The sequence below is a fragment of the Suricata suricatta genome, chromosome 5 (assembly GCF_006229205.1).
Source record: "Suricata suricatta isolate VVHF042 chromosome 5, meerkat_22Aug2017_6uvM2_HiC, whole genome shotgun sequence".
Taxonomy (NCBI): Eukaryota; Metazoa; Chordata; class Mammalia; order Carnivora; family Herpestidae; genus Suricata; species Suricata suricatta.
Window position 1 is genome coordinate 125,654,805 of NC_043704.1, and position 23,003 is coordinate 125,677,807.

Here is a 23,003-nt window from a genome sequence, read left to right on the forward strand (position 1 = left end):
AAACCTAGCTCTCCTCTGAGGAGCCCCAGGCCTGGCCATCCCAGACTTGACCTGGCTGCTCAATCTGCTGAGGGCTTCCAAGACCCCAGGTACCCCAATAATCCAGGTGGAATGCTCTGGCCTGCCAATGCACAACACTTGTTCTCCAAGATGAGCAAAGATGTGCCATGAATTTTAAAAGAAAAGTTTCCTTGTGTAAGTTGGTGACAAATACTACACTCTCTACATAAACGTGTATTCACAGAGAACATGACTAACCAGGTGTGAGATAAACCATAAGAAAGCTCTAAGCCTCTATATTCTCTTCTTTAAAATTTTTTTTTAATTTTTATTTTTGAGAAAGAGCTTGAGCTGCATAGGGGCAGAGAGAGAGAGAGAGGGAAACACAGAATCTGAAGCAGGATCCAGGCTTGTAGCTGTTAGCAAAGAGCCCAACACGAGGCCCAAACCCACAAACCATGAGGTCATGACCTCATCCAAAGTTAGATGCTTAACTGACTGAGCCATCCCAGTGCCCCTAAGTCTCTCCATTCTTAACCTGGTGTTCACAGACCCTCGACCAAAGTGTTCAAGGATAGAATTTAGGACTCCATGAACTTGGATGGGAAAAACTGACATCCTAATTCTCAATAAGCTCTAACTGAAATTTAGTTTTTATTCTGTTAAGAATATAGACCACAGAGGAGGAGCCAAGATGGCAGAACAGCATGGAAGTGTTTTTGTCTCGGGTTCCTGAAATGCAGCCAGATCAACGTTGAACCATCCTGCACACCTATAAAACTGATCTGAGTATTAACACAACAATCCACACAACCTGAACCACAGAACTCATCAGGTACGCAGCACAGAGAGGTGAACTGGGGGAGAGAGAAGCCACAGAGGGCAGGGAGCTGTTTTCACTTGCAGAGAGGATGGACACAGGGGGAGGGGAGGGAAAAAGTAACCCCCTCCCCCTACCAAAAGCAGCTACAGAGAAAGTGGAAACAGCCACAGGGACTGAACTATAAAGGAAGAAAGGAGAAAGGAGAGGGTTTAAATTCCATTAAGCTTCTATAAACAGGGGGAATGCAGAGTCTGAGACTCTGCAGCTCGATACCTGGTGGTGCTCTGGTGAGAAGGGCGAATCTCCAGGAGCAGAGTGAAGTCCGGGATCCCTTGGGCCACATGGGGAGAGGCGCTTCCCCTGCTGGGAGGACATTTGGTAGAGGCTGTATGGCCACCTGGTCCCAGCAGATTCCAGAGAACAACCACACTTGCTGGTTGTGGAACAAGGTTGTTAAGGGTGAAGCCTGGTGCCAAATGTATGTTGTGATTTTACATAATCCCTGAAATGCTGCTGCTACATGATCACATGAACTTTTTCTGGGGGCAGGCTGGCACGCAGCCACAGACTCTGGGCATCAGCAGCATCGAACATCCCTGGATGCAGCCGGCACCTGGCCATTGCTTGGCAAGACCTTCCCCCAGAAGGTCTGAGCAGGTCAAAGCCACAATCCTGCAGAAGTGAGGGGTCAGGAAACACAGCCACATCTGATATAAAACTCAGGAGGGAGGTGCCAACCTGGAAACCTGATGGCTTGGTCACAGAGTAAAAGTGGGGATGGATGCAAGCCAGAGACAAAGGAACAGTATGCAAATGGTAGTCAGGGAAAGCACAGAGTTCCCATACTAGAAACTGGGTAGCTGGGAGATGCCATTTTTACCCCTCCCACACATGCATCCCAGCAATCCATCCCAGTAGGCTAAGCAGCACCATCTAATGGAGAACAGAGCCATTACACTAAGCCCCACCCAACTGGGCCAACCTCACTCTTCAGGAACACCTTAAGTCTCTCCACCTGCTTAGTTTATGGACTATATACCATGCTTCATAGTTTGACTTCTAGGGAAGAACGGTGTAATTTCAATCATTTTTCAGTCTGTTCACTGGTTCATCTATTCAATCTTCTTTTGTGTGTGTGTGTTACTTTTTCTTGAAATCAGAAAGAGAAAAAATTTATTTTTATTTTCAATTTTTATTAAAAATTTTTTTCTACTAAATTTTTTACTTTTGTAAATTTTTCAAATTCTATTTAATTCCATCATTTCAATTTATCCTATTTCATTATAGTCATTGTTTCAAATTTTCAAACGTTCCCCCCACTTTTTTTCCTCTAATGTATTAAGCTCCTTTCAATAACCAGACCAAAACACACCTAGGATCTAGCATCATCTATTTGATTTGTGTGTGTGTTGTTTTTAGTTTTTTAATTTTAATTTTTTTACCTTATTAATTCCTTTTCTTCCCTCAAAATAATGAAATGAAGGAATCCACCCCAAATAAAGAACAGGAAGAAACAAGAGCCAGGGACTTACCAACACAGATAAAGAAAGAAATCTGAACCAGAATTTAGAATCACATAATACGAATATTAGCTTGGGTTGAAAATAGATTAGAATCCCTCTCTACAGAGATTAATTAAAAAAAAAAAAAAGTAAAAGCTAGCTGGAGTGAAATAAAAAATGCTATAATTGAACCGCAATCTTGAATGGATGCCATAGCGGCAAGAATGGATGAGGCAGAGCAGCAAATCAGTGATATAGAGGACAAACTTAAGGAGAATAATGAAGCAGAAAAAAAAGAGGGAAACTAAGGCAAAGGAGCACGATTTAAGAATCAAGTAAGTCAGTGACTCATTAAAAAGGAACAACATCAGAATCATAGGGATCCGAGAAGATGAAAAGAGAGAAAGAGGGGTAGAAGTGTTATGTGAACAAATCACAGCAGCAAAAACTTTCCTAACCTGGGGAAAGACACAGACATCAAAATCTTGGAAGCACAGAGGACTCCCACAAGATTCAGCACAAACCGACCATCAACAAGGCATATCACAGTCAAATTCACAAAATACTCAGGCAAGGAAAGAATCAATAAAGCAGCCAGGGGGGAAAAAAAAGTCCATAACCTACAAGGGAAGACAGATCAGGTTTGCAGCAGACCTATCCACAGAAACTTGGCAGGCCAGAAAGGAGTGGCAGGATATATTCAATGTGCTACATTGGAAAAATATGCAGCCAAGAATTCTTTATCCAGCAAGGCTGTCACTCAAAATAGGAGAGATTAAAAGTTTCCCAAACAAAAACTAAAGGAGTTCATGACCACTAAATCAACCCTAAAATAAATTTTAAGGGGGGACTCTCTGAGGGGAGAAAAGACAAAATAAATAAATATCCAAAGACTTGAAAAGACCAGAAACTCCAACTCTACAAGAAACATAATGGCAATAAACTCCTATCTTTCAGTACTCCCTCTAAATGTCGATGGATTAAATCCTCCAATCAAAGACACAGGGTAAGAGAATGGATAAGAAAATAAGATCCATCTATATGATGTTTATAAGAGACCCACTTTAGACCTACAGACACCTTCAGAGTGAAAGTAAGGGGATGGAGAACCATCTATCATACTAATGGTTGACAAAAGAAAGCTGGAGTAGCCATACTTATATCAGACAACCTAGACTTTAAAGCCTGTAACAAGAGATGAAGCAGGGCATTATATCATCATCAAGGGGTCTATATCCATCAAGAAGACCTAACAATTGTAAACATTTATGATCCAAATAGGGAAAACACCCATATATATAAATCAATCACAAACATAAAGAAACTCGTTGATAATAATACCATAATAGGGGACTTCAACACTCCACTTAGAGGAATGTACAGATCATCTAAGCAGAAAATCAACAAGGAAACAATGTCTTTGAATGACACACTGGACCAGATGGACTTAAGAGATATATTCAGAATATTTCATCCTAAAGCAGCAGAATACACTTCCTTTCCAGTGCACATGGAACATTCTCCAGAACAGACCACATACTGGGACAAAAATCAGCCCTCAACAAGTACAAAAAGATCAAGATCATACTGTGCAAATTTTCAGACCTCACACTATGAAACTTGAAATCAACCACAAAAAATATGTGGAAAGATAACAAATACTTGGAGACTAAAGAACATCCTACTAAAGAATGAATGGGCTAACCAAGAAGTTAAAGAGGAAATTGAAAAGTTCATGGAAACCAATGAAAATGATAACACCACAGCCCCAAACCTCTGGAATGCAGCAAAGGTGGTCATAAGAGGGAAATATATAGCAATCCAGGCCTTCCTAAAGAAGGAAGAAAGGTCTCGGACACTCAGATTTTGAGGGGTCCACAGGCTTCACCACAGTGTCACAGGAGTCCCTGGCACACAACAGGTTGAGAACTCTAAGTGCCTCAGGTCACCAGCTCCCAGTGCTTTGGGAGACAATAGAGGAGGCACTGGGAGAGGGCCGGAGGGCTGGCAGGCTCTTGGCCAGGGAAGGGAAGAGAGGCAGTTCTCCCAATTCTATACTGGCCCTAAGGGATACAATAGGCAGCATTTCCCATTCTGCTTGGGCATATTTCTAAGGAACATATGTTAATACTAGAAAATTTCAGATCTCTGGAAAAGCTTGAAAAATATGAATTTAGGGAATGACAGCCTGAGAAGATGTTGAAATTGCTTGGTATTCTTTAGAAAAGTGATAGTATTAAGATCTTTTGGAACAAAACAAAAAGATCAGGTGATGCCTTCTCAGTCTACAAATGGGAGCTCTTGCAGGAAGTAGCAGGCTGAACATACCAGCTACCCAGACTCCTTCCTAGCCTTTGCTCATGGTCCGTGACTTGTTAACACTGGGCTGAGGACCTGTCAGCCAGGAGGGGGATCACTGGGGAAACCACTGGGCTCCTGCCCAGCCACCACTGTGTTGAGTTACACAGGGACCTGCACATTTGGAGTACATGCTTCTGCTGGGAGCACGCTGTCCCCACTAACAGAGTTGAAGTAACTAATTGGTAGAAAACACTTTTTGCCTTTGTAGCGTTTTATTTTGGACTGAGGACCTGAAACATGTGCTCTAGATTGCAGAAAGATTCAGGGACTGGTGAGCTGTTTTAGTTCATGTTATCCAATAGGAGCAAGACAAATCCAAGAGATGGCCTCTCGAAGCCAATGCCATGAGAATTAAAACAGCTCAAAACTGGTGGTTAGCTGAGCCACACTAGATGCCTCCCAAAGGAGTGGTCGTTCCACAAAAGCATTGGGCAAACCAGTGTCAAACGGTCTTAGCTGATCTGTGTTCCACCGCTGAAGCAATAAAGGGGTTTACTTAATGGATCTGGCTTTCCTTTCTGTGTTTTTCCCAGCCATGCTTGGGAGAGTTATTGGAGAATTTGCCAAGCATTCTTAGGGCACATGTCCCATATTCACTCGCTTCCCCATCATTGGTCTGTAGTGCTTTCTGTAACGTTCTGGACACAGTCCTCCTCACCACTGAGATTGGTGCCAAGCACTGCTGCAGCCCCTCCATACAAGATAGTTCGCCAAGAAATGCTGCCTGGCTGAGTATTATGGACTTTGCTCCCAGGACCCTCAGTAATCCAGGAAACTGCTCCCCTCACAGGCAGCGCAAGACCATGCCCTGCTGGAGGGAGAGCAGGAGGCTTGCTGCATGCCCAGCTCCTGGCAAAGCCCTTACCCACATCACCTTGTGGTGCAGAACTGCTCTACCCACAAGCCATCATGCAGACAGAGCTGGGCCACCCCTTTTCTAAAGAAGGCTACCCGTTACTCCTGAAGGGGGGTGCAGAGTGGAAAATAGGAAACTTTGGTGTGCATGTGCTGTACACACCATCATATTTTCTGAATATTAACTTGAATTTTTTACCCGTTGCTACACATCAGGAAGGCTTTTTTGGGCAACAGCTTTATTAAGATATAATTCATATACCATACAATTCACCCATTTAAAGTGTATAATTCAAAGTTTTCATTGTGTTATATTCAGACGTATGCAACTCAGAACACCTTCATAACCCCCCAAAGACACCGCTTACTCTTCAGCCCCCCTAAGTTCCCCCAACCCGCTGCTAGCAACCATCAATCTATCACAGACACCTCATATAAATGAAATGATACATATGTGATCTTTTGTAACAAACTTCTGTCACGTAGCAGAATGTTCTCAAGGTTCAACAGTGTTGTGACAGCAGTATTTCGTCCCTTTCTATTCCCAAAACATACTCCACTGTCTGGATACACCACATTTTGTTTATTGGCTCATTGGCTGATGGATATTCAGGTTGCTTCTACTTTTGGCCACCATGAGTAATGCTGCTATGAACAGGAATGCGCCACTTTCTCTGTGGACCCGTGTTCCTGTTGAGCTGGGGAACATAGCTAAGATTGGCACTGCTGGATAAATGAGGACTCCAACGTTTTAAGGAACAGTCAAACTGTTTTCCAGAATGGCTGCACCATTTTACATTCCTGTCAGCAACGTAGAAGGGTTCCAGTTTCTCTACGTCCTCATCAACACGTGTTACTGTCCGTTTCTTGTATTACCGCGGCTGTGAAGTGGTATCTCACATAGCTTTCAGGTGCATTCTCCTGAAGACCAGTGATATAGAGCATCTTCTCATGTGCTTATCGGCCATTTGCATATATTCTTCAGAAAAATGTCTGTTCACATCCTTCACCCACTTTAAAATTGGGTTATTTGTCCTTTTATTATTGAAAATGATGACAACATAGGCAAGAGAAATGGAGCCAAAATTAAATCTCCTTGTAGCTTGCAACCCACTGATACCTGAACCACGCACAGCATGACCTTCATGTTTGCCTTAGTGCCCTAATGTTTATGTTTTATTAAAGACTACAAGTAACCTTAATAGCAGCTAGCTCCTCAAGGTCCTGAAAGCCCTGCTTCTAATTTCTTGGAGGCTTATGCTATCCCTAACGCCCACTAATTAAAAAGTATGTAGTCACTCCTCACAATCCTGGCACAGCTCTTTCTGTGCACGGGTCCTGTTGCTGTGCTATAATAAAATCAACTTTTGCACCAAAAACGTCTCAAGAATTCTTTCTTAGCCCTTCACTCTCGGACTCAAAAATTCTCCATTTCGTAATTTTGTCAGAAAAGCTTGAGTTTTTTAACGACAATTCAACTGCACTTTAAAACTCAGCTCCAGCCCCAACAGGAATGGATTAGTCTCCTGAAAATTTTGCATCTCTCCCCAAATAACAGAGTATCATTTTGGGAAAATTCCAGTCCCTAAAGTTGTGGTTCTTGATCTTTTTTTTTTTTTTTTCTTTTTGGTTCACAGATATCCTTGAGAGTCTGATGGACACTCTCTGACAGAAAAATGTACATATGCAAATTTGTCTATTTTACACTTAATATCAGGGAGTTCCTGGACCTTCCACCATTCAAGCATTGCTTTGATAAGGTTCTTCCTTTTCATAAGAAGAGTATATACTTACTTCCGATTGTAAAGTCATTTGAACCTGGCCTTAATGCACAACATAAAATGCCCAAATATTAGGTTCCCACAGGAAAAAAGAGTGAACTGGTTGTCAGATTATCGAAATCACACTGTGGAGAAAAAGCTTTTAGAGAAGATTGTTTTGAAGGCCTGCAGTCCACCATTTCTCTACACTTTCCCCTGTGATCAGGCCCGACCATGAGAGCTTTACCCCAGCACACCTGGGACTGTATTAGAGCTGGTCAGGATTGCACTTCGGCCTTTGCCATCAGCCCACACTGAAAGCCCACTCTAAGGAAGCTGTGTGAATTATTATCAGTTACAAACATTTTGTAGGACGTCCCCTAAGGCTCAGCCACTCAGAAAAGATGTGCTTCCCTTGAACCCACGGTTTGTTTTGATCCTGTCAGCACCATAAAGCTGTTAAGTAATGTCCTTCTCCGCTTTTGCCCTTAAGAAACTCAGAAGTAAGGGGCGCCTGAGTGGTGCAGTCAGTTAAGCATCTGACTCTTGATCTTGGCTCAGGTCAGGATCTCACAGTTTGTGAGTTCAAGCCCCACATTGGGCTCTGCACTGATGGCACAGTGTGTGCTTGGGATTGTGTCTCTCCTTCTCTCTGTCCCTCCCTGGCTCGTGTGTGGGCTGTCTCTCAAAATAAATAAAAATAAACTTAAAAAAAATTTCAGGGGTGCCTGGGTGGCTCAGTCAGTTTAGCATCTGACTTTGGCCCAGGTCATGATCTCTCACAGTTTGTGTGTTTGAACCCCATATTGGGCTCTGTGCTGACAGCTCAGAGCCTGGAGCCTGCTTTGAATTCTGGGTCTCCCCACCACCTCTGTTCCTACCCAACTCATGCTCTGTCTCTGTCTCTCAAAAACAAACGTTTAAAAACAACAACAACAATAACAAAAAACAACCTCAGAGGTAAAGTTGCTGTCTCCAGCAACTGAACTGGATGTTCTGTCAGTCTGTGAATGTATGTCTTTAATGACAGAACTTATTTTAAAGTTATTTTTCTCACCCTTAACTTTTAGTTTCCACACTGTTTTGCAAGCAGACTACCATCACCCCACTTTCCCAAGCATTGTGTGTCTGTGTAGGAAAGAAAGGTAGAACTTTTTTTAGGTTGTGAAGTCATAACAGAGACAGTGTTGTATGTTTTTTCTACTTGACATGATACTTTCATAGTGCTTACTAGGTTAGGCACTGTTCTACGCACTTTACAAATACTAATCTTCACAGAAATCCCATGAGGGAGGTATGCTTTTTATTGCCCATTTTACAGATGAGAAAGCTGAGGTATGGAGAAGTGAATTAACTTGCACAAGGTCACAGAGCCAGTTAGTGGTAGAGCCAGGATTAGGAGCAGGGTCCCAGCCTGCAGAGTTCACACTATACCCCTAGGCTCTGCTAAGGACAGCCTGGCTTTGGGACCCTGGGCAAGACACGTAACTCAGAGAGAAGCAATGACACTCACTGTATTCCGGGCTTACTGAAATCAAAGGAGGCTCCACTGAAAGGCAGCATCCTCCCCACAGTGAGAACTCCACTTTGTCCTCTTCAGGTAAAATCTGCATAGAAATCCAGACCAAACTTCACTGGGAATGCTGGCCAAGCGGAATGAAGTAGCTCACCCCACACGTCATCCGTGGAATCATGGGACAGTCTGACACTCAGAAATCCCCTCATATCAATCCAGATGGGCACATGTTTTAGAGCCTACAAAGCCCTTTCAGAAATGTATTTTCAGTAAATCCTCTCAACTCCATGAGGTACCATCCCCATTTTACAAGTGAGTACAATGAAGCCCAGAATGGTAGCCATTTTTACCCACCTAGTAGTCACTTAGTATCTACTATGCGTAAGACAGCACGCTGAATACAGGCAGAACCTTGTCCCTCTTTTAAGGAGTTTCCAATTTAGTGGAAGAGGCAGAAATCAGACAGCACGTATGGTCAGTGCGTTGAGAGGGGCACACACAGAGTGCTGTAAGAAATGAGCAGCTCTCCCTGAGTCTGATGAGGGGCTGGGAAGTCTTTGCCAGGCAAGATAATAGGGGCGTGTGAAAGTGTGTGGAAAGAGGGAGCTGACCTAAGGGACAGCACGTACAAAGGCACAAAGGGAGAATGTGGTGCATCTGAGGAAGGACACTGATCTGTTGGTCCAGACTATCTGAGCACTTCCGCAGTGCCACGCTTGTGCCGGGTGATGACGAGCCCAGTGCAAACCAGACGTCAAGAGGCGCAATTCTAAGGGTAGAAACAGACAATAAAAATGGAAATCAAGTAACAAAATGAGTTGAGAGTGGTGAGTAGTAGGAAGGGGAGTGCGGGTTAGTCTGGACCAGAGTATTGGCACCAGGGGAGAGAAATGGCTGCACTTCGGAAGCAGCACTTACAGGACGTCCGAAGGGCCTGGACCCAGAGGTGTGGGCAAAGAAGGAAATAAGGGGAACTCCCAGCACCTGGCAGACACGACCCTGTCCTGACATGAAATCTTAGCAGGAAGGAGAACCAAGAATTCTCTCTTGAGAAAATTCAACATAAGATGATGATCAGAAATTCAAGTAAAAAAACTCTTGAGTCAGGTATCTAAGACAGCATCTCTGGGGAGAAGTCAAGATGAGCTTTGAATCTAGGGGTTACTGGGCTATAGATGGTCTTAAAAGCTTAAAAAGTGAATGGATATTCTGGGGAAATTATATTGAGTGAGAAAACCCACATCAAAGCCCTGAGATGGGGCGGGGGGGGGGGGGGGGCCGGGGAGGAGAGGCTTCAGAAGAGAAAAAGAGAAAAAGCCAGAGAGCAGCGTGAGATGGAGGGGCCAGTAAGGGAGGAGGGGAACCAGGAGTGACAGGTCATAGAAGCCAAGAGAGGAAGAGAGATTGGCGAGCTGTGTGAAATGATGCTCAGGGACTAATTATATCACTGGTGTCCTCAAGAGCAAGAGAGCAGTTTCATGGCAGGGATGGAGGTGGGGTTAGAGGAGGTTAAGAAGAGGGAGGTGAGGAACTGGAAACAGTCACCACAGACAACTCTTGCCAGAAATGTGCGGGTGAAGGGGAGCAAACACACGGAGCAGGAGACAGAAAGGCACAGGGAACTTTTCTTTAAAGAAAGGGGAATGACAGGATGTTTGTATGCTGAGACCAAGGTGCACTGGGGAGGGGAGGGCCGCAGGCGCGTGTCCCTGAGCGGCCCGGACGCTGCACTTCCCCTTCCAGGTCTCCAGCTACCTGTTCTAGCTCCTCTGCTGACCCATCTCCCGGGATCCTCAGCTGCTGGCATCCTTCAGGGCCCCCAGCCCTGCATTCCGCCCTCCTCTCCCCACACACCCTCCTTGGCAGACCTTATCAGGTGGATCTTGCCTCTCCGTGGTTTTAAAACACCTTCTGCACACTGAGACCTCTGTCTCCACTTTACACATCTCACAACTGCACATGCCAAGCATTTCCACCTGACACTCCACAGGCACCGCACGCCGAAGACTAGCCTGTCCCCTCCCTCCATCCCCTCCCTCCGTTTCTCTTTTCTCCTTTGTTTGGAGCAAGACAGGGCTTCCCGTCACGGTTCTTTCACCCTTCTAGAGGGTTCCAGCCCAATCGGCCAGAGGCAACAACACTGGTATCTCAATCTGGATCAGTCTGACTCTGAAACCCATACTTCCACTACACACTTCTGTAGTTACTTTCTCTTCACCTTGTATCATAGCATCTTTATTTTAATTAGTCTACAGCTATTAACATTTAGGTCATTAAGAGAAAATACCACTTTATAATAAAGATTAACGTGAGGGGGAAAAAAAGTCTAGCAAAGTGGTTTATTCTTACAAGTTATTCCTGGAGAAGGTTCTTCAAACAAACCAGAGCAGTGAAAGTGCCTTAGAGAAGCATCAGATTTTCAGATTTCTCCCGACAGTGTCAGGATGTCTCATCTTCACTATTTTCACTTGTTCGGCCTTCGAAGAGCTGCTACTTTGGGTGCCAGTAGCTCTTCAGGCTTCGTTTTTATTTCCAAGTTTGTGATTTTTTTCAAAGAGGCTACTTTAGGGTCGTGAACTGTTTCACAGTCTTTTCACTCTCTCTTTTAAGCTCTTCAATATGGGCGTCCAGGCGCTCTAGAATATGATGGGACCGCAGCTCCTCTTCTTCCAGAAATCTGGCAGCTATTGAACCGAGAGGAGACACAGGCAAGGGACACTGAAGGAGACACAAATTTGGACGTACATTAAGTTGAACAGTAGATTTCTCAGATACATTTTCCTATTTTCTAACCAGAAATATTAAAAGGTGACTTAAAAAAATACTTTTTCTTCTGAAGAGATAATTTGTTTTTATCCTAATGATAAGATAGTATCATTAGTATTTTACTAATGATAGTGAAAAAAGCTATTCTGTAAAAGTTAACAGTCTTCTTCCTTTCTAACACAAGTTGTATAAATGGAAAGTGTCACATAAGTATGTTAGTTATGGGTCTAAAGAATATCTCAGTTTAGATTTGTACATCCTTTAATACCCAAAAAGAGAATATATTTAATGCTTGTTATTTCAAATTCACTTTTAAAATCTGAATATGTTAGATTTCAAAGCACAGAAAATCTACCGACAACATATTAGACAGCCAAGTGAAATCTACACCTTCCCTCATCCAAAATCTCAGTCCACACTCCCTCCTCTGAAACTCCTGGAGCCATGGTAGTTCAGAATCCAGATTTTAGAAAGGTTGTATAGGACATGTACCATATACAGTCCATTCTCACATGCAGTCGTTGTTTTCTATACAGTCCCCTCCAACACTGAGTTAGTGAATAAAGAAACATTGCTCCTTGGGGAAATACACACACGCACACAACCTCACACGGACTACCATCCTAAAAACAACTCATCCTGACAGAATCCATTCTCTTTACATAAGAGAAAATGAGGTGCAGAAGTGTGAAGTGACTTGCCAGAGGCCACCCCACTAATAGGTGCCATAGCTGGGGTGCCAACCCTGTTCATCAGGCCCCAGAGCCCGAGCTCCCTGCCCTACACTGTGCTGTCCCCACCTCCTCCCCACTCTGGTCACCTCTGTGTGACAGCTGGACAGGAGGGCATGACACCACCTCAGCCAGTCTCAGCTGGGAACGTTCAAGTGCAGGGATCCAACTTCTTCACAGCTCCTCACGTGACCACAGATGACTGTGGGAGTCCCCCAAGTATTGAACAGGGTGTTAGATAACCGAGTAGGCAAATTCACAAGTACAGAATCCATGACTAATGAGGACCAACTGTATTACTTTAGTGGAGTCTGATGTAATGTCTCATAGTCAAATACACTGATATTTCTGAAGTAAAACGCTAAGTGGGGTAAACAGTCTATACATATTAGCACATCAGTTCACTTCAGGTCAGGTTTCAGTGCCAAAAAGTGTTTGCTGCCAAACTTAGGAAGAAAGTTTTCAGGATGCTTTTGGGTTTCAGAATTACATGCAAGTGGAGACTTATTTTAACAATGAAAAGAAAACCCTTCCATGAACTTGTTGGCAGATGAAAAGATCAAATACACTGAATTTTCTTTCACAAGGATAGGACCATGTAACTGGTGGGGGTAATGAAAGTCTGGCCAGAGGCAAGTGCTTCAGTAGAGAATTCAGAAAAATGGTAGAGTCTGCACAGCGGCTGCAGGAACAAGGGGCAGCAAGTGTCACACGGTGGCACCCAGTCCATGTCTGGACACGTCAGGCACGGTTCCTTACTCCACCTCTACCCACTGCTTTCTCCTTTTCTCAAGTTACTTCCTTCCTTCTTCGCTGGCTATGCCTCATGACTATCTTGGCACCCAGAGATATTCTTTGAACCAATACAAAATTAACCCTCTCTGAAAAAGGCAGGAAATTTCCAATTAAGGTTAAAAACAAATGAAGGGGGTGCCTGGGTGGCTTGGTTGGTTAAGCCTCTGACTTTTGGTTTCTGCTCAGGTCATGATCCTCATGATCCTGGTGCATTCGAATCCCACCATCAGGCTCTGTGCTGATAGAGGGGCGCACCTGCTTGGGATTCTATCTCCTTCTCCTTGCCCCTCCCCCCCCCCGTCAGGGTCAGTCTGCCTCTGTCTCTCTCTCTCTCTCTCTCTCAAAATAAATAAACTTGGGGCGCCTGGGTGGCTCAGTCGGTTAAGCGTCTGACTTCAACTCAGGTCATGATCTCATGGTTAGTGGGTTCAAGCCCTGCGTCGGGCTCTGTGCTGACAGCTCAGAGCCTGGAGCCTGCTTCAGATTCTGTGTCTCTCTTTCTCTCTAACCCTCCCCTGCTCACACTGTTTCTCTCTCTCTCAAAAATAAATAAAAACATTTAAAAATAAATAAATAAACTTAAAAAAAAGACACAAATGAATGGCTATGTTAATTTTCAAAACTAAGATGTATCCTGAGTAATCATGGTTAAAATGTGTCTTCATGAGCAAAACCACATGACAGAATTACATGAGCATAATAAAGAATACTTAAGATAGAGAACAAGAAAAAAATCACCCTTCTTTACCCTTAAAATAAGAAATAAAATCAAAGTAAACAGACTTAATAAGCTAGTAAAATCAGAAAGTTTCCATACCGAAGACATAAACTCTTCTTGGTCATTTATACTCTCAGAGATAGTGTCAGAAAAATTGGCATCATTTTTATCTAGCACTGAAGGCACAGAGTTAGTTTTACACAGAAAGTTAGAAGGCAAAGAGATGGTGGAACTGCAAGGGCTGATCTGAGAGCCCAGGGGGCTGAGAACCCCGGACACGGGCTCTAAGCTATCCAACACTTGTCGCCTCGGAGAACGAAGACCTGTTTTGTAGGGCCCAGGCTTTACTCCATCATGTCTGTACGGGCCACGGGCTGGCCTGGATAGTAGATTAGAAAACAAAACAAATATAAATTGTAGTAACTTTTCTCTTTTAACACAGAACTGCTGCAGGAAGTTCACTTAAAAATAAAGGAACAGCCTACCCAGTAAGGCCGTCATTCACAAGAGGAGCAGCCCACTCAGACTACCTGCTCTTTCTGACCATTCAGGCCCCAGACGTCCAGCCCCGCTGCCAGGCCCCAGCCCTCACGTGGAAGCCAAGCTGCCTCAGTGTGTTTGGTGCAAGGAGGGAGGGAAGTGCTGTGCGTGTGAGCAGGGTGCCTGCCATGCTCCGGGGTCAAGGTGGCAGTGGAAGTGAGGTGTCAGCAGAGGCTTCAGTAGGTAGGCAAACGCGTCAGCCGTATAACAAGAGCTGGAGCCAGGTGGGTTTTCACTGAATGCTGACTTCTTAGGGTAACAGCTTATAATTAATTGACCAAAAATACAAAGGAAGCTTTCTTTATGTGAAAAGCCAATTTCTACTTCTTATGGGGCTAGACAGGGGGGAGGCGGCACGGAGAGAGAGGCTCAGGGGAGGAAGGACGTTGTTTAGGCGTGTGTCCCAAGTGTCTGAAACTGAAGCTTGAAGGGAAATGCCATAACCACCTGCCGCATTTTAGCCTCACGGCAGCTTTACTTGTCCACGCTGTACTGCAGAGTCAGACGCACTCGTCTGAGGAAGATTTAATTTTCTAAGTCTGAAACCATTCTCAAACAAATGAGAATTATAATAGTACACATTTAAAATAAACTGTGAAAAAATTTTACTTGAACTCTGTATTCTTGAACTCAGGTGCTCTGCTGTGTGTCGGTTTAAAGATTCTGTCATGGGTTTTTTTGCATATCTGAGTAGAATTCTCCAGCTTAGATTTAGTATCCATCAACTCTTTCTGCAGGTGTTGATTTTCAGACACTAATTTATTTAACGCCTCAATATAATTCTCCTGGAGGTCTGCTAGTGAAAACTCTTTTGCCTAATAAAAGAGAATACTAGAGTTACTTAATTTGTATAAGAATACTTGTGATCTGTGAGACCCACGGTGGGAAATTACATCTCTTTCAGTTACAACTAGTTCATCTGCAGCTTTACTTGAAAAAGTGAATGCTAGTGTTTGGCCCCTTTGAGAAAAAAAAAAAGTGTTGTCTCTTACAGTAAATGGGTGTGGAAAAATAGGAGCTCAATGGGCTTCCCTGATGAGCCAAGGAATGCCTAACGAGCTAGAGGAAGGCTGCAGCTCAGATGGAGGAAGGCTACATGTGAGAGTCAGAAACAGAGAAGAAAGGAAATAGCAGCCATGGGTTCTTCCAGAATATCTACAGAAGAATGAGAGATCTAGTTCAAAGAAATACAGTTGAGCAGAAGGTTCTGAAAAGGAGTTCCAGCTGGCAGGGATAACTTTTATAGAAGTTCTCTGCTTTTAAGGACTTTTACGTAACATCGGCACCTAGTCTGGTATGTGAAATCAATTTGAAATACGTGGTAAAGCAACTTGCAAGTACAAGGTAGAGAGTCCTGCTCTGATCTGCTATGGGTTCTATGATCATTCATTTTATTGCTTTTCAATCTAGATGTTTCCCAGGAATACAGTACCTTAAAAGACAGCAGTCTGGACCATTTGTTTTTTCCTAATGACAAAATATTTCATTAGCATTCTGAAAAATTACAGTCATCTTGTTTGGAATTTAGTATGATGTTTAGCTTGGTCTTTTCTGTAAAGAATTTTCTGGAAATAAGCTGGTCAAAAGTGGTTTAACAAACAGAACCTAAATATAACCTCTAAAATGCTTTCAATTATCTGTGTACCAGTAGTGATGTAAGTTACAAAATTTTTCAATAAGTTGCCAATGCCAGATAAAATCTGAAAAAAAGAAAACAAAACTGTAGGAGGTAGGAGTGAAACTGTAAACTGTCGATTTTTGAAGTGTGGCAGACAATTTATATCGGAGTTACTGCTTTCATTATTAAGAGAATTAGATAATTGTTAAAACAGATCTTAAATCCAAACATTCATTTGTAAAAGTAATTCCACCCTCCTAGGTGATAAAATGCAAACAGGAACCTTCTAATAATTATTCTTACTACATACAATACATTCAAAACCAGAGGAAGTTTAAACTAGTTGACAAGATTTTGACCAGCCAGAGTCTGATGCGTGACGTCATTAAATATACTTTTTAAAAAAGATAGTGCTTGCTTTAGCCAGGCCTCTTTTAAAGTTTTCTCAAATTTATGATTTTATTAACAACAATTACAGATAAGTGAATGTGAAACGTAATATAAAAACTGTGGGCCATGTACATGCCCAGCTGTTTGTAAGGACAGATTACCACTGTTAGGTCAGGGTTTCAGAAGAAATTAAACTCAACAGAATCTCTGGTCATAGTCTGGTTTAAGCACCCCTGAGAGTTCTCAACTCTAAAATACGAACAGGCAATGACTGCGTAAGATAAGGTTCTCTCATCAAGTACTGCCGAATCCTGAGTCTTTTGAAGATTCTGTGGAGTAAATCAGGTTGGTTCTTGACCTTCTCCACTACTAGTGTAGTAATGGCTTTATTAGGGCAAATGAAAATCATCTACCTACCTACCTACCTACCTACATTCCTACCTTCCTTCCCTCCTTCCTTCCTTCCCTCCATCGGTCCAACTTCCCCCTTACAATTTAGCTGCTGTCGCCTCTCCTCTTTTTCCTATCTTTGCAGGCTTGCACTTAAAAAAACAAAAAACAAACAAAAAAAAACCCTTTCATGAGACACCTGGGTGGCTCAGTCAGTTAAGCATCCAGTTCTTGATTTCAGCTCAGGTCATGATCTCCCAGTTTGTGAGACTGAGCCCCACATCAGGGTCTGACAGCATGAAGCCTATTTAGGATTCTTTCCCCCAACCCCAGCCTTTGCCCCTCCCTGCTGCTATGCACGCTCTCCCTCTCACTCTCTCTCTCAGAGTAACTTTTTTAAAAAATCACTAAAAATAAAAAAAATCCATTCATGATAGTTTTAGAGGAATTTGGGAGGGAGCAAGATTAGATGCCTATTTTTATCTGCCACCTTAAATGATGACATAATATTTCATAGTATAGATAGGCACAGATTAACTATCCCTTTATAGGTTAACATTTAGCTTAGTGCCAATTATTAGACATTGCAAAGAGCATCAAAATGACCATTTGCTCCTATAGGATGGATTCTTTGGAAAAGCAAACTGATATGACCTTTCTGGAGAGCTACTCTGCAATGACTCTCAAAATCAGAATGCACATGACCCAGGACTTTACAGCCTATATATATTTACAAGTTTAATGGACATTGCTAAATTGTCCTCTAGAAAGGCCATATTTATTCACTTTCTCACTAACAGAGCATGAGAGCCTGTTGCTCCATATCCTTGCCAATACTCACTATATTCATTTTTTAAAAATCATTGTCAAGCCAGTTAGCAAAAAAATATTTATTTATTTTGTTTTGATTATTAGGGAGGTTAAACAAGTTTTTCTTGTTCATTGGATTTTGCATTACTTCTATGAATTATCTATGTTCTTTGGCCATTTTTCTACTGAAATCTGATCTTTTTATTATCTTTGTAGGAAATCCTTATATTAATATTTTATATTAACCTTTTGACCTATGTACAAATTGTTTCCCCCCAGTCTATTAAGTCTTTATTTATGGGGTCTTATGCCATCACAAACTTACATTTTTATGTTGTAAAATTGATTTCACTGTAAAATTCTGATTCATGATGCTAAGAGAATCTTTCTGTCCCAAAAGATTATAAAAATAGTCCCCAATATTTTCTTTTACTCGAAGTATTCATTTAGTATTTTGGATTGTGCACTTGCTCCCACCCCAGCCACCATATTCCATGACTGTGAAATTAAAACTACTTAACAGCCACTGAGGGCAGTGTGACCACCCATCTCTGAAGGCGCACTCTGTCCGAAGTGCAGGAAAAAAGGATTTCTACAATCTTCGGCATTTGACCTACACCAAGAAGAGATGGGTCAGAGCAGGGGGGCATTTTGCAAAATATAGGAATTTTATACAAAAATAGCTCAAAGGACACCCCCACGGTTTACAACTCACTGTTAAGTGAGCATATTCTGCCCATATCCAGGAGCTGCCACACACTTCTTACCCTCTACTGGCATATTCTCACTCTCCTAAGGCAGGAATCCTCAGCCTTCCTTGTGTCTGTTACATGGTCTACTAAAACACGTGGAAGGTAAAAGATTCTAGAATATTTGACTAAATTAACTATATCTTATATAATTAATACAAATTCTGTAAAAGATGATATACTTTATAAGGACAAGATATTACGAACATAGTAACTACAACAATAGTAATAGCACTTACCATTTACTGCATACTTCTACCTCCCAGACACTACGCTAAGCACTGCACATACATGCTCCCTAGTAAGAGCACAGACTGTCATCTATTTTGTGATATGCATACTAAGAAAAACATCTTCCAACTGCTGAGGTGGAGAGTGATATTTTGCTCACTTCCATCATTGTCTTGACTTCTCTGAACAAGTTAATGCAGAAGCATTCCATAGTTTGATCTTAACTCTCTCTTTACAACATCAATATTTACAAAGCGACTTCTTTAGAAGGTTTGGATAACAGAACAAAACATAACTTTCTATTTATGTACCTCATGTAAACCCAATTCCAGTTTCATCACCATTTCAGAAAGATGATGATTTTCTAACTTGAGTGACTCCATCTGATCCAAAATCTCCTGAGAGGGGAAAAGCAGAAAAAACAAACATACAATAAATCAAATGCATCTAAAAAAGTTTTCCATACATAATTTTTATCAGGTAAAGATGCATTCTTCATTCACACACACACACGTACATATGTAAATATCTTCCTAAAAAGATTTTTTAAAAAGGTGTATCAAGATGAATTAACATGCATGTATTTAATATATTCTAAGAAGAGGCACCGGGTGGCTCAGTCAGTTAGGTGTTCGACTTTAGCTCAGGTCATTATCTTGCAGTTCAGGAGTTCGAGCCCCACGTCGGGCTCTGTGCTGACAGATCAGAGCCTGTAGCCTGCCTCAGATTCTGTGTCTTCCTTGCTCTTTGCCCTTCCCCTACTCATATTCTGTCTCTCAAAAATAAGAAAATGTTAAAAAATATTAAAAAAAAAAAAAAAGGTGAATGAGTTCACTGGTCAATCCCTCCCGCTCTCCAGCATCAGCCTTGTCCATGTGGCTTCTACCTCCAATGTCATATGGACTGTGCTCCGCGCACACCTCAGAGATACTGAGGTTTCAGTTCCAGAGCACCACAATAAAGCAAGTATCATAATAAAATGGGTCAAAATGAATATTCTGGTTTCCCAGGGCATATAAAAGTTATGTTTACAAGATACTGTAGTCTACTGAGTATGCAATAGCATTAAGTAAGTCTAAAAAGACAATTTACACACTTTAATTTAAAAATAGTTTTTTGAGGCACCTGGGTGGCTCAGCTGGTTAGGTGTCTGACTCTTGATTTCAGCTCAGGTCATGACTGGTTCAAGGGATCAAGCTCCACGTCGGGCTCTGTGCTGATAGAATGGGGCCTGCTTGGGATTCTCTCTCTCTGCTTCTCCACTGCTCATGTGAGTGTTCTCTCTCTCTCAAAACCAAATAAATAAGCTTAAAAAAAAAACAAACTTTTTTGCTAAAAGATGCTAATCATCACCTGAACTTTCAGCAAATTATAATTACTGATCACAGATTACCATACAAACATAATAATAATAATAGTGTTTAAGAAATATTGCAAGAATTACCAGAACGTGACACAGAGACAAGAGCAAATACTATTGGAAATACGGCGCCAAGAGATTTGCTCATCACAGGACTGTCTCACCGAAGTGCAATAAAGGAGGGGTGCCTGTGACTTACCTTCAGTCCTCACTCTCCTCAGTCCCTCAGCCATTCCAACGTGAAAAGGCTCCTGCCTTCCTCGAGTTCCTGCTTCCTTTGGGAAAACTATCTCCTTTCCCTCCCTATTGCTCCTTTTTTCAGCTCTGTTCCAACATCTTTTTACCCTAAATGAGTAGCTTCTTAAGTCTGGTTCAATCTCACCTTTTTATCTCTATGCTCTCTCCCTATAATTTCTCAGTCTCTCAGGGTGCTTCAAAGGTCAACTCCATGCAGAGATTTCCAAAGCAATATGTCTCACCCGTTTTAATCTTGAATCCCAGGCCTTCTGTGGAATCGACTACTAGATATTTCCATAGGTATTTCCATATGAAATTCTAGCCTTTATCTCGAACCAGTGTTCCCTCCACCAGCTTCCCTATTTTATGTAACTTTCATACAAATGCTGTATTCACCTGAAACTACTCCCTATCTTTTCTTTATTTCACTAAAGAACATCACTTTCTACTCAGTTGCCCATGTCACAATCCTGAGTGACATCTCTCCCTAACTCTGTCTAACTTGCCCTTTGGGTCCAATCAACCCAGCAGTCCAGTTGATTTTACCAGTCACACATCTCAGAATTCATCCATTCAGCCATTCACCTACCCTCCCTGCCCACTGCTCCGGCACCATGCCACTCCTGTAAGAGCATCCACAGTGGTCTCTTTGCCGCCTAGCTCACTCTCCATATGACAACCACAGAGACGCTTGACTCCCACTTACAGCCATTCTCTACTGGCCTCAAGAGAACACTACGACCTTTCACAAGCTGGCAGGGCCCTTCAGGAGTTCCTGCTTCCCAGTCCTCATCTGTCAGAGTGAACACTCTCACCGTGCACAACAGACACAGCCTCTACTCTGTACCCACTCTCACCTCCCCACTGATCCGCACAGAATGCTTGTGAACCAGCACACCCTCGGCCAAAAGCAGGAGTCTAATACAAATTTCCTGCGTTAAATACTATGGAGGGGCACCTAGGCAGCTCAGTCGGTTAAGTGTCCAACTATTTTTTTTTAATTTTTTTTAATGTTTTATTTATTTTTGATACAGAGAGAGACAGAGCATGAGAGGGGGAGGGGCAGAGAGAGAAGGAGACACAGAACCAGAAGCAGGCTGCAGGCTCTGAGCTAGCTGTCAGCACAGAGCCCGACGCGGGGCTCGTACCCACGAACGTGAGATCTGACCTGAGCCGAAGCCAGAGACTCAACCGACTGAGCCACCCAGGCGCTCCTCCAACTATTTTTTTAATAATTTTTTTAAGTTTATTTATTTATTTTGAGAGAGGGGAGGGGCAGAGAAGGAGACAGAGAATCCCAAGCAGGCTCCACACAGTCAGCATAGAACCCGAAGTGGGGCTCGAACTCATGAACCATGAGATGACATGAGCTGATATCAAGAGTTGGATACTCAACCAACGAAGCCACCCAGGACCCCAAGTGTCCAACTCTTAATATTAGCTCAGGTCATGATCCCATGTGTTGTGGGATCAAGTCCCAAGTCAGGCTCCAGGCTCAGCACTCCCATTCTTGTGCTCAGGATTCTCACTCTTCTCTCTTCTCTCTCTCTCTCTCTGCCCCTCCTCCACTCACACTCTCTTTCTCTCAAGATAAACCATTTTTTAAAAATACTATGGAAATTATCTCTGTACTGAATTCAACCTTCAAAAACACTTCAGCTGAAGAGCGTTTTTGTTCAAGCCTCACCTTATGCTCTACTGCTCTTTCTTCTGCCTTTTGTATCTCTGCTTTGAGTCGCTTCTCCATGTCAGAAGAGGAGCTTTTGGCGGAGGCAATAGTGATGTCTCGCTGGTGTAGCTCCCGGGTCAGCTGGGAGATTTCCATCTTCATTCCTTCCAATGCAGAACTGTAACTTTGTTCAGCCTGTAAAATCTGTTCTTTCAACTACAAAGAAACAGAAAGGAAAGCATAAAAAATTAAGATAAAGCACATTAGACAGACAGATATAATAGTTAAAATAAAAGGTTATTTCTACCTTACCTCAAGACATGAATTTTTACCTTAAGTCTGCAATAACTTGACAATTTACCAAGTTGTACATCTACACTGAAGGTCAGATGTCTATACTCACAATAATTTATTCATCACAAAACAGGGAGAGATGAGTTAGTCAAATGCCGAAAACCAGTGTCAAAGTTCATGCATGTGAGCTTTATTTTTTTTTTAGTGGCAAAACTAAAAACTTTTATATAGCTTCCTTGTCCACAGAAGACAACAGAAAGGGAAGAGGAAGAAAGAAACTAGAAGTAATCTCAAGTAAGTAATAAAAAGTATGCGTCAACAAACATAACAGCCAGGATCCATTAATGTGCAAACAGTTGGCTGTGAAACTGCTATGGCAGATGAGGATATTAACCACCACAGCGCAGAACGGAGAGCCATGACCACCTCCAGTCAGTAAGAAAATATTAAAGGCTAGTTCACATATCTTTTAGCAAGCAAAAATGTGTATAACTTTTAGAAAGCTTTTCATCAAAACATATTTAAAGTGAAGTTTAAAGTTCAAAAAGGACAGGCTTCAATTATCTCAAAAACACTTCTACAGCATCCCTGAGGATGACAAAGACTCTACCTAAGCACATTCCAGATGCACATCTCCTCCTGAATATCAGGTGGCTCTTTGGACTACATCTTTCTCTCATTAAAAATAACTCCGATGACCTCCCAACCCCCAGCTCAGTCTATAAATACATACGACTTTGCAACTGCAGGCAGGCAGATTTTTACCTTCTTAATCTCGGCCCTGTACTCATTGTTATACACCTCCATCTTCTTCAGTTCTTCATATTTTTCCATTAGTTCTTGGCTTAGTTGTTTACATGTAGCACTCACAGACTCCAAGCTGTACAC

General features: G+C 42.4%; 1 protein-coding gene and 1 long non-coding RNA gene across 8 annotated transcripts in view; both read right to left on the reverse strand.

The window, feature by feature from the left end:
- Positions 1-8,582: 8,582 nt before the first annotated feature.
- LOC115292256 lies at positions 8,583-10,087 on the reverse strand. Its single transcript, XR_003908881.1, has 2 exons — positions 9,447-10,087; positions 8,583-8,908 (listed from the first exon to the last, which is right to left on the reverse strand). It is a non-coding gene; the product is annotated as an uncharacterized LOC115292256 (long non-coding RNA).
- Positions 10,088-11,136: 1,049 nt separating this feature from the next.
- The window catches only part of CEP63 (centrosomal protein 63), a 63,956-nt gene continuing 52,089 nt past the window's right edge, over positions 11,137-23,003 (reverse strand). For 5 of the 7 annotated variants that reach the window (XM_029940235.1, XM_029940237.1, XM_029940234.1 and 2 more), the window contains exons 10-15: positions 22,881-22,995; positions 21,840-22,037; positions 18,867-18,953; positions 14,977-15,182; positions 13,927-14,206; positions 11,137-11,535 (exon numbers count right to left, since the gene is read on the reverse strand). In XM_029940235.1, the coding sequence (XP_029796095.1) occupies positions 11,377-11,535; positions 13,927-14,206; positions 14,977-15,182; positions 18,867-18,953; positions 21,840-22,037; positions 22,881-22,995 (1,045 nt within the window). In that variant the 3' untranslated portion in view covers positions 11,137-11,376. The remainder of the gene's footprint in view (positions 11,536-13,926; positions 14,207-14,976; positions 15,183-18,866; positions 18,954-21,839; positions 22,038-22,880; positions 22,996-23,003) is intronic. The other 2 variants (XM_029940240.1, XM_029940241.1) reach the window with 2 other exon arrangements.